The sequence below is a fragment of the Physeter macrocephalus genome, chromosome 10 (genome assembly GCF_002837175.3).
Source record: "Physeter macrocephalus isolate SW-GA chromosome 10, ASM283717v5, whole genome shotgun sequence".
NCBI classification, from domain to species: domain Eukaryota; kingdom Metazoa; phylum Chordata; class Mammalia; order Artiodactyla; family Physeteridae; genus Physeter; species Physeter macrocephalus.
The window spans coordinates 13,512,274-13,527,980 of record NC_041223.1 but is presented as its reverse complement, the minus strand read 5'-3'; the positions used below and the strand labels follow the sequence as shown (position 1 = coordinate 13,527,980).

At 38.0% G+C, this 15,707-nt stretch overlaps 1 protein-coding gene across 4 annotated transcripts; it reads right to left on the bottom strand.

Moving 5' to 3' along the window:
- Positions 1-4,266: 4,266 nt before the first annotated feature.
- MTRF1L (mitochondrial translation release factor 1 like) lies at positions 4,267-14,007 on the bottom strand. Of its 4 annotated transcripts, none has more exons than XM_007113349.1 (7): positions 13,714-14,007; positions 11,024-11,103; positions 8,975-9,158; positions 8,339-8,502; positions 6,694-6,811; positions 5,386-5,522; positions 4,267-4,607 (listed from the first exon to the last, which is right to left on the bottom strand). In XM_007113349.1, the coding sequence occupies exons 1-7, from the start codon at positions 13,970-13,972 to the stop codon at positions 4,407-4,409; spliced, it is 1,143 nt and encodes a 380-aa protein (XP_007113411.1). In that variant the 5' UTR covers positions 13,973-14,007; the 3' UTR covers positions 4,267-4,406. The 4 variants fall into 4 exon arrangements, with proteins under 4 accessions (XP_007113411.1, XP_028350615.1, XP_028350614.1 ...); XM_028494814.2 differs by having other exon boundaries at positions 8,975-9,133; positions 13,556-13,830; XM_028494813.2 differs by having other exon boundaries at positions 8,975-9,133; positions 13,714-13,801.
- Positions 14,008-15,707: the final 1,700 nt, after the last annotated feature.

Below are 15,707 nucleotides of genomic sequence, written 5' to 3'. Positions count from 1 at the left end.
ATGTGGGATCCTCCCGGACCGGGGCACGAACCCGTGTCCCCTGCATCGGCAGGCGGACTCTCAACCACTGCGCCACCAGGGAAGCCCAGAGTTGGAGTTTTATTTGGGAGGCAGTGGGAACCTATTAAGTTGTTGAGTAGAAGGGTGACAAGATCAGAGCCTTGCATTTTAGGAAGATGAATCTGGCAGTTATGTATGTGTGACCTGAATTAGAGTTAGGATGCAGGGGACTATTACAGCAGTCCGGGAGAAGCAATTGTGGACCATAGTGGTGGTAACGGAATCAGTGAAGTTTAGGGTATTTAGGGGAGTCGGCGTTAGCAGTAAACTGCATATGAGGAAGAGGAGTCGAAGATGACTACAATTTGAGAGAGGGAGAATGGTAGCGCCGTGAAAGAAACTGAGATCACACAACGAGAAACGGTTATAGAGGAATATGACATTTCGTTTTAGACATAGTGATTATCTATTTATACATCTTTAAAATTTCCATTCTGGCTGAATGAGTTTTGATTAACTGATGTTGTAGGCCGTTTTGAAATGAAGATCAGTTTTGGTTCTTCCTGAACGATACACCAGATTTCTAGACAAATAATTTTAGATCTAACTGCCTTTTAGACATCTTTTTAGTGCCATGAAGTTAGGTGTTGAAGAGACAAGAATGAAGAAAACAGTTTTGTCCATTAATGAAATGATGTGAAAGGGTTAATAATACATTCCATTTCCTGACCACCCTTTCCCTTTTCCTTCTTAAGCACACAAACCTGAGATAGGAGTAACCCAGTGAGTTTATTGCCTTGCCATTAATGTTTTCATACTGTTGTGTAAAGTGCTGTGGAATACTAATGAAGAGCAGTTAATTCTGCGTAGGTGCAAAGGTTCCCTTTGGGTTGGACCTTGAAGTCTGGAGGTAATTATGTGTTTTAGGAAGAGAGGGCAGGGAAAGCAAGGGCAGGTGGGAGCGACAGTGGGTGCTTTATAATTCAGGTAGCTGTGCAGATGCATAGTTTGTGCAAACAGCTACAAAGTTCTAAGGCCCTTAAAATGTTAGATGTAGGGTTCTAGTAAGCTTCATGCCAAAATTCTGTTGCTCTACTCTTACCTTTTCCTGGGTTCCAAAAATTACATTTTATCATATAGGAATAACTAATTTAGATTAGTGAGTGGAGTGGAAGCCAATGTCAGTTCACAGACCAGAATTTGTCAATTACTCCACAGGTGTTCATAAGGCACATAGTGATACATATCTTAAAGTTATATTGTTAAAATTACCAGAGTATTATGATAATTTTTTTCTAACCAACTGTGATGTTCCAATGGGCAGGAAGTTTGAAAACTGATCGAAGGTTCTTTCCCACCTTCATTAGTACAGCTCTCACACTTTCTTTTCCTGTGGTGCAGAGAGGGAGGGAGTGGAGAGGGATGGGGACAGAATGAGTAGACTTTTGGCTCTCCCTTGTTCACAGAATGAAATACAACATTCGAGACCTTTCATAATCTCAGTGCAACTTTTCTAATTATTACCTGCTAGAGGAGGTAAAGAGAAATTGAATAACAGTATATTGTAATATTTAATAACCTGTGGCTATGTCCCTTTCATTCAAAAAGGAAACCAAAAGACCCAAGGGGAAAGTGGTAAATCTGGGAGACACAGGCTTGCATTGGGCCTTGTGCAGTGACGATGACTGCTGAATGACTGCTGAATGAACGCGTCTTGCTGTATTCTCGAGTTGCTTAGGTCACTAAAAGGGGCATTCATCAGCTGTTCCTGTGAAGGCAGAACAGAATGGCTTTCATGAGCAGAACATTACAGGGGAGAGGGATACTCTTCAAATTAAAATTCTCTGATGTATTTGATAACCTTTGGCCAGCTTAAATTCTTAACTGTCTTGAATGGTTTTTCTACACCTCCCTTTTAGAGCAATAAGGTGAGAAATTATCAATATAAAATCACTCTGAAATTTAGCACATGCTGGGGCTTTAAAGGAAATTTGGCTAATAAATGTTGACTTAAAGAGGAAACAACTGCCTGACAATAATGTAGTTTTGAATTTATGTAGTACGTTTATAAAAATTAAGACTACTGTTCACTCAGACACATATGAAAAAATGTGCAGTTTTGAGAGTTAACTAAATGTCTCCTAATACTTTAACATTTCAATCATTTAACCTTAATAGCGAAATCACTTTTGTTTCTCTCGAAATCCTACCTTGTTATAACTACCATAAACTTGACATTTATTCATTATCCACTAGGTAGAGCTCTTCATAATTGTAGTCCTTAGTTTACCTCGTTTTCAAAATATTCTCGAGCCAGCATTTCTAGCTTTTCTCACTTTTTTTATGGGGTAACTGACATGTCCTGTTTTCCTTTTTTGTAGTTAAACAGCTTGAATTTATGACTGCTTTTTGCAGTGAATCACACACCATGGGAGAACCATGGGGGGGCTCTATTTATCAAGCACACTACTTTATTTGCTGTTGCTCTCAACACCAAGAAGTCTTTTTATTTTTTTTTTAATTATTTATTTTTAAAATTTTTGGCTGTGTTGGGTCTTTGTTTCTGTGCAAGGGCTTTCTCCAGTTGTGGTGAGCGGGGGCCACTCTTCATCGCGGTGCGCGGGCCTCTCACTGTTGTGGCCTCTCCCGTTGCGGAGCACAGGCTCCAGACGCGCAGGCTCAGTAGTTGTGGCTCGCGGGCTTAGTTGCTCCGCGGCATGTGGGATCTTCCCAGACCAGGGCTCGAACCCGTGTCCCCTGCATTGGCAGGCAGATTCTTAACCACTGCGCCACCAGGGAAGCCCCCAAGAAGTCTTCTACCAGCTGTGCAGCCTCAAGCAGACATTCCTGTGCTCTCCTTCCCTCTCAGGCTCAATTCTCTGAAGTCAGGCTTATCAGAAAACAGCTAATCATAACCAGGATTGCCAGGGAAAAAAGAACAACTTCTTTTAAATCTCATGATAGAAAAAAGACTATACTGATTTAGCTTTAAGCTCACTTTCAACAAATTCTTATTTCACAAGGGTGAAGTCATTTTTTTTAGCGAATCTGATACATCTTAGCATATCAGAGCATTCAGGCTGGCTTACTTAAGTGCATATTTTAATGACAAAAATGCCAAGTCACAGGAGAGGGAAGGACTATGCAAAACTAACCTAGTCTTAAGCTCTTAACTTCCAGTTTGCAGGAACTACTGTGACTTGAGGAACAAATGACGTGACCCATAATAGTCTCGCCTTCTCAAATGAAAATTCAGTGCAGTGTCATGAAAAAAAGGGGGCAGCGGCTGGCAGGGCTGTTCTAGAATAAGGGAAATTTAAGCAATATAATCACGAATTCCCATCTGTGATTCTTAATTGGATCCTGGTTTGAAGAAGCCAGTTAAAACATTTCGGGGAGGACTGGGGAAAACTTGAATTGGGTGTTTGAAGATGTTAGGGAATTACTGTGAATTTTGTTAGGTGTGATGATAGTATATGATTAAGTAGAACAGTGTCATTTTTTTTAAAATCCAAGCTGAAATATTTAAGGGTGAAGTGTAACGTATTTATAACTTCTAACACTAAGCAAATATGAAAACATCAATTACTGAAACTAAGCAATGAGTATGGTTGTGCCAGTTACCGATTTATTGCCTTACTTTGTGATACTGGAGCTGGACCTATAAACATTTCTCCTTTGCCAGCGGGTACCATGTTAAGCTTTGTCAGTAGGGGAGGTGGACAGACAGCGCAGGAGGAAGTGGCTTCTTGTTTCTGTTTCTATGCACAACTGCCAGGGGTGCTTTTGGACACTGATGGTTAATTTTATGTGTCAAGTTGGCTGGGCCACAGGGTGCCTAGGCTTCTAGTAAACGTTACTCTCCAGCAGGCCTGACTCTCCACCTGGAGGGAAGGGAAGCCCTTTCCAAGGGTATTCTTTCCTTGGGTACTCTCTCTCAGTCCTAGAGTAGTAATCTTTTATCTTCTAATAGCTAATCCCATCGTTGGTTAAGAATTTTTTATATCAAAATTATCCCTGTTCAAATTACAAGGTATGGTTTCTGTCTCCTGACTAGAACCTTGACTAATAACAATAATTACTGTCATATTTCTACTGTTTTATGTTTGAAGTTTTCCTTAAGAGTTAAACCAAATTTCTGATCATTCGTTAAATATTTTACATAAAACAAAGGACTGTTTTCCTTTCTTGTGAGAGTTCAAAATGTACAACCAGAGTCATGATTATATTGTAATACTTTTTACTAATAAATTGAGAGATGATTCATATAAATTACCTATGTATTAAAAACATGTTACTCCCAACTGTGTTAACTCATGTGTTTCAAGAGAATACTGTATGTACACAGTGTGACTTGCTATAATAGAATTTTCATAAGCTATACAAGTCTTTAATAACAAATCAACTTAAACTTTGTTGGAAATAATTTCTACCAAAGATTCATAATTAGCATAATCCTTCAATGACTGTACAAGTTCATCCAGTAGGTACTCTCCTTGCATAAAAGTTTCAAGATCATGAAGTGACTTGTTTATTCTGTGATCTGTGACCCGGTTCTGTGGAAAATTGTATGTTCTTATTTTCTCTGACCTTCCTTTAGTGCCAATCTATATATTAAAAAAAAAAAAAAAGATATGAAATACAGTTAAATTCAGGGCAATTAAACCTACAAATTTAACTTACCTGGAGATTAAGCTCTTGGTTTATCATTTACAACAATGTTAAGAAGCAAGTTTTAAACATTCTGAATCCTCAAATAACATGGGAACTTGATAGAGAAAAAAGAATATAGGCTTTAAAGTCAGACAGATTAGTACTTGAATTCTGAATCCCCTCTCTGCCATTTAATACTTTATGACTCTAGGTAATTTATTTCAACTCTAAACTTTCGTTTTCCCCATTTGTAAAATACAGACAATACCTACTGCAGTGAAGGTGCATACATACAGCCTGGCACACAGTTGATATTCAAATGCTAGCTAAACATATATAACCTCTGTGAATTAATCTGGTTATCATCAGTGATGACAAAGTTATAATAAGGAGTTAATACAAGGGGTCTGTAATTATAAAGTCAAATGCCAAACAGGAAATAAGTTCGGTTTCCTTTGCAACTTTCTTCCATAATTTTCAAAGGATTCACAATGAACGGGAATTCCATATATCTTTATAAAATAACTTTGGTGAATGAGAAAGACACCTTTGAATATAAAAAACAGGGCAGAGGTGTAAGATTGCTATAAAACAAGTATAGCCCTTGGTTGAGCTACTTGAATTGTACTCTAATTTTGACAAATACATTGAAATGATTTTAACACATACAAAAACTTGTTTATCTAAAAATATTTTTATCCTTTGGAAGCATTTTTAAGATTTCAGTTTTACCTGAATCTTTCTAGCATTGTATCGTTTACTTGTTTCTTCTTCTACACGCAGGCTGTATAGTTTTGCACGTAACTTCTTCATAGCCATCTCTCTGTTTTTCAGTTGAGATCTCTCTTGTTGGCATTCAGAAACAACACCTGAATAGTGTTATGAGAATTAAAGAGTTTTAATAGCAAAATCTTCTTCATTTATTATCAAGGAATACTCCTTTTCCTTCTCATTCTTTTTCTTCTTCCTTTATAAAGGGAAAAAATAGGACTCTAATATAAAAAAGGAAGACTGTAAACTTAACAAGTAACTTTTACAGTTATCGGAAAACTGAAAATTTGAGTTATAGCTCAAAGTATTTCCATATTGAAGAGAATACATACTAAACAATAAGCATTAGTCATTTAAAATGGATTATTTTCTGGTACCTGCAGCTAGTCACCATAATTTTTTTTAAAGTAATAACTACTCATTATACAAACTGAATTATAAAAGTTAACCTTATTACCAGAGTTAGTCGCTATTAATATTTTTGAGTATTTCCGTCCACTTTTTTTTCTATTCCTGTTTATATAATATGTATTACATAAGACATCATCTTCAAGTTTAACGTGAGGATTTCCTCATGTTAAAAAAGAAGAAAATGAACCCAGCACTCCCATCAGCCACTCCCAGTCAACAGGAATTATGACTGAGATCATTTACAGTAGGCGGTTCTTATATTCTTTCTAGACAACGGAGGTCTGTTAACCATATGCTCTTTATCACATGTAAATCAACAGTAAAAACACGTTTAATAATAGTGTACTGTACACCAATAGTATTTTGAAGGCTTAAGGGATATTGAGTTATAGCTCCATTGCCTTACTGTCCAGAATTAAGACAGAACCCCTGGATGTCTGCAGATGGACTTAATGAAATTACCTGCAAAACTTTGCATATAAGCATGTTTTTCTGGGTAGCAGGTCCAAGCTTTCATTTTCGCAAAGAATCCATCTCCTCCTCCCTCCAAAAAAGGGTAAGAACTAGTGATTTAGACCATTTTTTGATAAAGAAGAACCCATGATATTACTTCATTGTGAGGATTTTTAAAAATTAATGATATAGTCACTAACATGGAAATTACCTGGGCTTAGATCCCTCCCTCCTTCTGGCTTTGTAATTATCCTGCAGAGTTTCAGCTAAGGATTCAAGATAAATCAAGTATTAAATAACAACTGTATTCCTCTGGTAACTGACGATCTGTGTCAGTGGAAAATTAAGTCATTCAGAATTCGATTTCTTTCTTCATTGTTTTATGTTGAAGAAATAAGTACATACCTGTCGGGAGATGAACTATCCGGACAGCACTGTCTGTGGTATTTACGTGCTGCCCCCCAGCTCCACTGGCTCGCTTAGTATCAATCCTCAAATCTTTAGGATTAATCACCAGATTAATCTATATGTAAGAGAAAAGTTGGGATTTAAAAAAATTACATGTATGATCTGTTCAAAGGGAAGAACTATCTATTTATAAATATAAATACATGTCATATACAGAATTCATATAAGGTTTAGAAGGTTTAATTTTAAGAACAGAAAGTAGTTGGAAGGATACCATTTTTTAAACTTTTCTTATTGGAAGAGCGCATTATCAAAACATAATGTAAAACAAAAACAAACCCTCCCTAATCCTCAAAAACTGGACTTCTCTGTAATTACCCTCTTTTTACCAGTAGCAGAACTCAGCTACTAATAGAAATGTGAATATAATAGCTAAAATGATTTGAGTGCAAAAAGACTTTAGCAGAGGGAAAAAAAAATGACACTAGCTTAAGAACTATAGGAAGGTTTTATTTTGTTTAATTTTAAATAAAGGAGGATTTAAACATGTTTAGAGGCAGAGGAGAGACAAACAGAAATGTCAAAGGCCAAGAAGTCAAGGGTATAGCCTCAATTCATAAATACACTGGGATCTGACATCAGAATAATGCTCTGTCCTGAGAGTCACCATCCAAAGCACTGTATTTAAAAAGCTCTTTCGTGAACCACTACAGCCCAGTCTGTGAGACGTCCACAACCCCGGGAGCAGGAATCCTATCATTCACAGGCCCTCCGTGTCTCCCCTGTGGCTCCTTCTTACCGTTGCTGGAAGAAGGAAATGAGATGACATATGGATCTCAGTCTTCAGTCTCCATCTTTTTCTGAAAACTCCTTACATCTCTCCAAGATGCTTAAGCCAAAGTGACTATATCTAGGTGTGGCTCCTGCCATCTATCCCACTTCATTCTCTCCCTTAACTGTTCTGTTGCTCATCTAGGCTTCACACAAAACTTAGACCTGAAGAAAGGAACTCCATTAACCCTATTAGAGAGAAACCCTCAAACTTCCTTCTCAAATCATTCATACTCCATTCTGAAAAACAAGTTATATATTTCCTATCACTTTTCAGCAGAAGGGATATAAGCAAAATAGAACTTCCCAACTAAGCTACCTTAAAAATATACAGTCTGAGAATTTATCTGTGAAAATAAAGTATACTCATTATGAACACTGTAGCAATATATTTCCATTTTAATATGATTGGGTTATAAAGTAGCAATTCTGTTAAGTAATAGTTATCCTTTGTCAAAACAGGATTCTCGCTATTAATGTTATGGGAACAAGTCACACAAAGCAAAAGTCTTTATAAACGTAATCCCTCTTGAACTCTATTTAATATCGTTTCTCCTGTACATGGTCTCAGAATATCTACTTGAAGCTTAGTGGTGGAGAAAAAACAATAAATAGGCAATGTAAGATTAGATCACTTATATATCCTTAATTCTTACCATCTACATACTTTTTGGACTGTGAGAATGTATTTGTAAAAACAACTCAAAATACATGATGCAAAAGAGACACTCAATTCAGTAAAGTGTTACTCTGGGGGCAAGGCACTGTGCTGGTCCCAGGATTCCAAGGAGAGGGGCCTGTGGTGCCTCACCTCAGTGGGTTGGGGTAAGATCGCCACAGTCATGGTGCTGGTGTGGATGCGGCCTTGCTTCTCTGTCTTGGGCACTCTCTGAACTCTGTGCACACCTCCTTCAAATTTCATGTGCTTATAGGCTTCTGAACCCCCAATGCTGGCAGATGCATGTCTAAGGCCACCTTGAAAACATTGGGAAAGGGAATTATTTTATTTTACCTACCATTTATAAACAACTGACCATCACGTCTACCGTCCTGAAATATATTTAAAAGAGCTACAAAATAATATAAGCATGTTGATTATAAAACATACTGAAAACCTTTAACAAGTCTATGATATTCACTTAACATCTTTATTTCATACAAGTATTAAACAAAGCATTTATGGTGTTAACTGTTCAGTAACACCTCTAAAGGACCACTTTTAAAAGACTATTAGTCATTCAGTGGTTAGTACTGAATGACTAACGTTTTATAGGCCATTTCAAACTTGATATATTTGCATTCAAAATTATTAAGTAAATGATAAGCATAAAACTACTTAAGCATCCTTACAAATAAATTATAAAGCCTAGTCATGATCTTTCCAACCCTTTCCTAAAATATATGTAGATAGATAAATTCTATACTTTTTGCAAAACAGTTTACTGACCTATTTCACTTGGAAAATATTCCAGGGTTTCAAAATGCCATCTTTTAAATGCAGCATACTGCTGATACATATCAAATATCTCTGAAGTAAACAGCATTGCCTCCTGACCCCCAACTCCTGCAGTTACCTCCAGGATCAAATCATTTTCATCCGTTTCTTCTGAGGGAACCAAAAGTAAGATAATCTGCAAATACAAAAATATCACCTCTCCTATAATTAAGACTTAAAACTTAAAAAAAACCCTCAATGATTAGATGTAGGATTTTAAATATTTTATTTACTTAAAGTTTCCCTAAGCAAATAATTTAATATTGCTGATTACTGTTCAATTATCTTGCCAATTAGAACCATATAATGCATAATTTCCAAAAATATTAATGTTATAACTACATTATAAATGCTATATATGGTTCAGCTAAAACTTCCAGGTGTTTTTACTTCTTTATGGTGTTCATGTATACATATCTGTTCTCTACTCAGTTAATAATTAAGTGCTTGCTGTGAGTAGTACACTATATTGTGTACAGCATACAAAAGAAGATTCTAGCTCTATCCCTGGAAATTTATAGCCTAGTATGGCAGGAAAAAAACACTCAAATTGCATTTGTATTTTTTCTAAGCTTCTTTAACATGGAAGAGAAACTTGCAATTTTGGAACTGGAGAGGCCTTTAGAGAAGATCTGGTCCAGTTGCCTCGTTTTACAAGTAAAAGAAGATGAGATTAACAGAAGTGAGATGACTCGTTAAAGAGCCACACGTTAGTTACTGCCCAGACAGGCACAAGAGCTCAGATCCATGTGCCTAAATCAGTCTTTCTTTCATTACAATTCTGTTTCACACTTCAGTATGTACTAATTAAGGAGATACAGAAAAAAGACTTCTTAGATGAGGTGAGTTAAGAAAAAAAAGCTGCCAACATTTACTGGTTCTTTAATATTGACAGGCACTCTGCTAAGCACTCTACGTACTTTAATTCTTAAAACAGCCTGGGCAGGTTCTGTTAACAGCTCCACCTTAAGAAGTGAAAACGAAGTTTAACGAAGTTTAACTCTAGTTGCCCAGTATCCTACAACTAGAAAGTGGAAGAGCTAGAATTTGAACCCAAGTCTACCTGAGTTCTGAAATATCACTTTGTGTTGGTCAGGAGCTATACTTGCTTTCCTACTTTTCCATCTCTTTAGCCTGTGCCAATAGAATGTGACCACTCAAATCTTGAACTAACATGATAGAATTTACATCTGTTATTACTAGCCAATGAACAGAAACCATTAATACATATGTCCTTCTACGTCACAAAAAATTTAGAAAATGGGTAGAAGGCAAGCTACATGAAACTTTTCACTCTATAGTGGAACTTTTCTTCTAGACTGGTGGTGGGGACATTAATTTTTGGTAAGTTCTACACTTGGATAAAGAGAATCTCTAAATTAAGCACCTCCTTTCCAGGATCCTTCCTCACCTTATCATGTTCTTTCACTTATATTTCCAGAGATAACTGCTGTAAACCTTTAAGCTATGCTTTACAGAATTAACGAAGAGTAGATCTAATTTCATGATCCTTCGTCTAACTCCATATGTTCTGCAGTTCTCCTAGATATAAAGCCAAAGCAATGCAGTTCCATTTTAAAAATCCTAAGGGCCTATTCTAGGCTGGCCCTGTAATAGTGTCCGAGTCACAAAGAGAAAGAAATATTCCTGCTTCCTCCTACCATCGCTCCATAACCTCTTCTTCTCATCCTCCATCCCCATCCTCACCTCTCTTAAAAAAAACAAAAGAAGGAAAATATACTACCAACATTTCACTGCCTTTCTGGCAAATCCTATTAATGTGACAGTCATCTTTCTTTCAGAGTTCTATCAATACAATCCTTTTAGTATGATAAAAAACAGGGCCATGGGGAGTATGCTTTTTCCTTCTTTAAAAACCAGTTTATAATTATAAATACTAGCAAGCTGCTTAGTTCTTGATTTGCTTTTATAAACTTCTAATAAAATACATTAGAAGTAATAGCACGCACGGATGCTTTCTTCCTTGCACAAATACCATACCTGATGCTTCAATTGAGCTATTTCTTTCTGACATGAAGTTATTTCACTCTCTGCAAGTTTCCTTAAGTCTTCATTTTCATCTAAGAAAAAAAGGCAGCAGGTTAAGTTTTCCTTAATTAGTATTAAATTGCTAACAGAATTCAAGGTAATAGTTTTATTGTTATTGTAGCTTAAGGGAAAAATAACAATTATCCTGTCCTTTTAATAACTTATTAATTTAAAGCATTTTATGCATTAGTTTTCAAAAGCATGTAGTTTAAAAAAATATATTTTTGAAAAAAAGTTTTTCCTGATGACAAAAGTATATGTTCAAAATAAAAAGAATCTCTATAGAAAAATATAAAGAAGCTACAAAGCTTTTCTAAAATTCTGCCTCCCCAAAATATTCGTATTAACAAATATGCTTTTAGTTTTCCAACTCAGACTCTACAATAACAAATGAATACACTGAGCTAGTTAGAAAGACCGGAAGGGGAAGAGAAGGTACCACCAGTTAGACCAAAACTGAGTTAAAAAGTAGGAAGTTATTTATTGTCTTACTAGTAAATGCTTCATTAATATAAAAGTGTCCACCTAAATAAACATTTAGACCCAGCCTAATATTGACAGAATATTTACATGAAGCAGTCTTCTCTCTCAGGCTTTACCTAATTCTTATTTCATCTTTCAGTTTTCATTTTTACCATACAAAATATACCTCCTCATTCCTCTATCCTATGGACAACATGCAGCCTACAGAAAGGAGACGGGGGAAATTTTCTTAGCTATTACAATTTTCTGTCTCTGTTGAAAGAACAAACTCTATCACCTGGAATGTTTATTCATTTATTAACAGCCAGTTATGCTGGGAGTTGGGGATAATATGTTAAGACTGGCCCTCAAGGCAGGATTTTAGATCATTTTACTTTCTCTATATTATTCTAGGGGAGAAAAACTCACAAAAAATAACCTAAAACATTATGTGATTAAATACTAAAATAACAGCATGCTGAAGGATTTTTTGTTTGTTTGGGGGATGGGCAGAAAAAGGAAAGAATTAAGGAGAGAGAATGACAACAGCAAAGCTGAGATAGGCGAATATAGGGAGTGTTGGGAGAATGGCAGGGAATTATTTTGGCAAGAATTTGGTGAAATGTAAAATGTGCTTAATTAGAAAAAGGAAAAATGAATTCTAGCCCTAGTTCAACCACCAGGGTTCTCTTAGGGTAACACACCCACCTTCTGAGTCTCAGTAATCTCAAGAATAAAATGAAAGATCTGAGCTGGATGATCTCTAAGGGGCCTTTCAGCTCTGAAATGCAGTGTTCTGGTAAGGCTAAGGAGATTGGAACTAGAGTGTAGAAGTAATCTAATTTATATACTACATTTATTTAATCCAGTATACCCAAAACACTACCAATTTCAACATGTAATCAATATAAAAATATTATATATTTTTTAATATTAAGGCTTTGTGGCTGCTACTTGGACTTTAAGCTTGGCTTAAGGAATGAAACCGGTTTAATTTTTTCCCAAAGGATACTATGTCTCAACTATACAATTGCATTAGTCTCCTATTTTCCATGGCATCTTCAGTCCTATTCCAGGCTGCTTCTAAACTGCCACCAATCAAGATTCCTAAGCAAGAAAGCTATTCCTATCATTCACTCCCAATCTGAAAGTTTCTGCTGGCTGGCTTCTGCCAAGAGGATGAAATCAAACTTTGTAGGTTAGTACTTGAGCCCCCTTACAAAATGGTTCCAACCTCCCCTTCCTTGGTTAACACAGAGTTCAGTGATTAAGAGCATGAGATTTGGGGTCAGTCCTATCCAAGCTCCATTCCTTACAAGCGGTGTCACCCGAGATGAGTTATTTTATCTTTATGTCTCAGGTTCCTCTTCTGTTGAATGAGGCTAATAGAACCTACTTCATAATTTACGACGTGAATTGTATTAGTTATTAGATAAAGGAAGCTAAGCAAAGCCTGGAGTATGGCAAAGGATCAATAAAGGTTAAATTATTATTAAATTATCTAAGGGTGGGCCTTTATCCCTGTATAAGTCTTTCCCAACAAGTTCTCTTTGCTCTCCTAGGTCTTTATTGATATATATTTTTACTTATCATCTGTATTATAATTAATTTTCTTGCCCCCAATAGATTGTGACCCTCTCTAGAGCCTTTCCAAAGTGTGGGCCACAGACCAGCAACTAGGCATCCCCAAAAGCTTGTGCAAATGCAGAAGCATAGGCCCCATCCAGATTCGAATGGACATGAATCACTTGGGAAATCTGTTAAAACCGCATGTTTCTAGGTTTCATATTCCGAGTCCGGGTTTACTTAGCACGAACCTCTCCTGTCACTTTCGCGGGTGGTCCCTGTACCACACTTAGAAACACTGCTCTCGAGCCCGTAACAGGACTAGTGCCTTATTTGTCTTTGGCGAGCTAATCTCCTGCTATTAAATACGCAACCAATAAAGGTCAACTTAAGTTTTGTAAAAGGGCGCAGAGCACTGTCAAGGGAGCCCAAGGAGAGGACGGGACCAGAACTCACATAATGATGCCTTGACCTCTGATGCAATCAAAAAGGGCTGCAACCGAGTAAAGACTTCAGACTCGGAGTGTGGACATCTGAGCAGCGGCTTAGTGGCAAGGGCAAATGAAGAGTCAAGAATCTGCTCTGAATTCCGCTCCCCTAGGCCCGGCCCTCACCGTGTAGCAGGTGCCCGATCTCCTGCAGCTCCTGCTCCTTCTCGTTCAGAAGCTTGGCCACCGCCACCAGCTTAGGCCGCCTGACCTGCAACTGGACTTCAGACGCTCCCTGGCGCTCGAGGAAGGTCCGTAGGGGTCCGCCGCGGGCGAATAGCTCCTCCAGTGCAAGGCTACCGCAGCTTACGTGTCGGCGGGCCGGGCCAGCAGCATGCCGGGCCCAAAAGCCCCGAAAAACACTCCGAAGAAACCTTGACCGCATAGCTACAGCCGGACGTCCAAAGCGGACAAGAGCCGGAAGTTCCGGACGGAGCAAATCTCGCGACACCGCGCAGCTTGGCAATAGGGGCGAGACCTAGCCAAGCCCCGCCCGGCGCACGCGCCGGTTTAAAAGGGCCTCCCGGAAGTCTGGTTGGGAACTTCCGGCCAAGTATTATTAAATGATGTATTATTCGCGGAGGCCGGAAGTTGAGGGGCAGAGCCGAAAGCGGTAGGGGCGGGTCCCAGAGACCTCGGGCACCTCCTCTAAAGGCTAGGTCAGACACGCCTCCTTGAACGAGCCGGGGCGGAGTGTTAGACCGGAAGGAGAAAGCAATAGGTTGTCATTACGTTTTCTGACGTCGAAGATTTGTGTCCCAGGCCCTCAGTGAGGATTTAAAGTCCAGCAGTGGAGGGCAGTCTACTGTCCGCTACAGGGGCTGAGGTCCCAGCACGGATGTCCTCTCTCGTGCCAGCCTGGACTGTCGTCTCCAAGAGCGAATTGTAGGATGGTTATCAGTGTGTACGTGTGTTTACTCTTCCAATTTTCCTGCTCATGTTTCTCTTTTCGACGGTGATTAAGGTTCGTATTAACAAAGACGTGACAAGTAGACTCGAAGGCAACCACGGAGTGATTTAGCAGTCTGCTTTCCTGTCCTTTATCTGCCACTTAATTTACTTGCTTTTCAACAGCTTCCTTCCACACCGAGTCTCATGCCCATTCTCACTTATTCCTTGTTACTCAGCTACTTTTTAAGGTGGTTGAGCCGTTCCGTGTTGCAACTAATCACAGCCTAGCAAAGCCTTCAGAGCCCCGCCTCCGGTAGCCCCGCCCCCCCAACCACCAACCTCCACCCCCAAATTTGAGAGTGGATTAGTGCCAGGAATACTGAAGTTTACTGGTATAATGCTTTTGCATTTTTCAAAAGACCTTTTCATAGCCCACCAGAGGAATGTATATGAGGGAATAATACAATCTAGACAGGCCTGAGGATGCAAGGGCTGAACGTTCAATCTGGGAACTCCCACTACCTAACTGGTTTGAGCAGGATTTACTAAGTGGTGGTGTAACTGTACAGAGACCTAATATACTCAAAATCTTCTTCCTTATTCTTTAAAAAAAATGGTAAAATACGGGAGCCCTTGACAAGGTTAAGTCATCTAATCAGAATTGTTGAGGTTAAGTATAAATTCTTATAAAATGAGCTTGCATCGTTTCTTTGCTCTCTACATACAAATGCAAAGTGAAGTAGAATGAGCTGACTCTCCAAATAATATAGAAGAAAAATAGGTTTTGCTACTTAGAAGCTTCAACTAACTCAAATCTTCTTTCACTTTGAATGTGTATTAAAGCCACACTACTTTATAAAATTGTTTTGCTTTAAAATAGTGATCCAAACTCAATTTAAAAAATTCTAATCCGAGTATAGAACAGGACTGATTAGGTTGTCTGCATCTCTTTTAGGAATAGTTATTTTCCAAGTCTAAACTCAACTTTGAATATTAGTTTAAGCATGGAAATTGTGGGAGCTACTTGAACTCAACGTAAATCTCTCAGCTGAATTCTCAAAACGAGTTATTTCAAGAGTATACTTTATTATTTATAAAAGGTGCAAAAATGTCATAAGTGATAACCTTATAGAACAATGTAAAGAATCCTGCCAGCAGTTATTTTCCCTCAGATGTGTAAGCAATTTAAGCAACATAATTAAGTGCACCTTTACTCCTACAGTGTTACA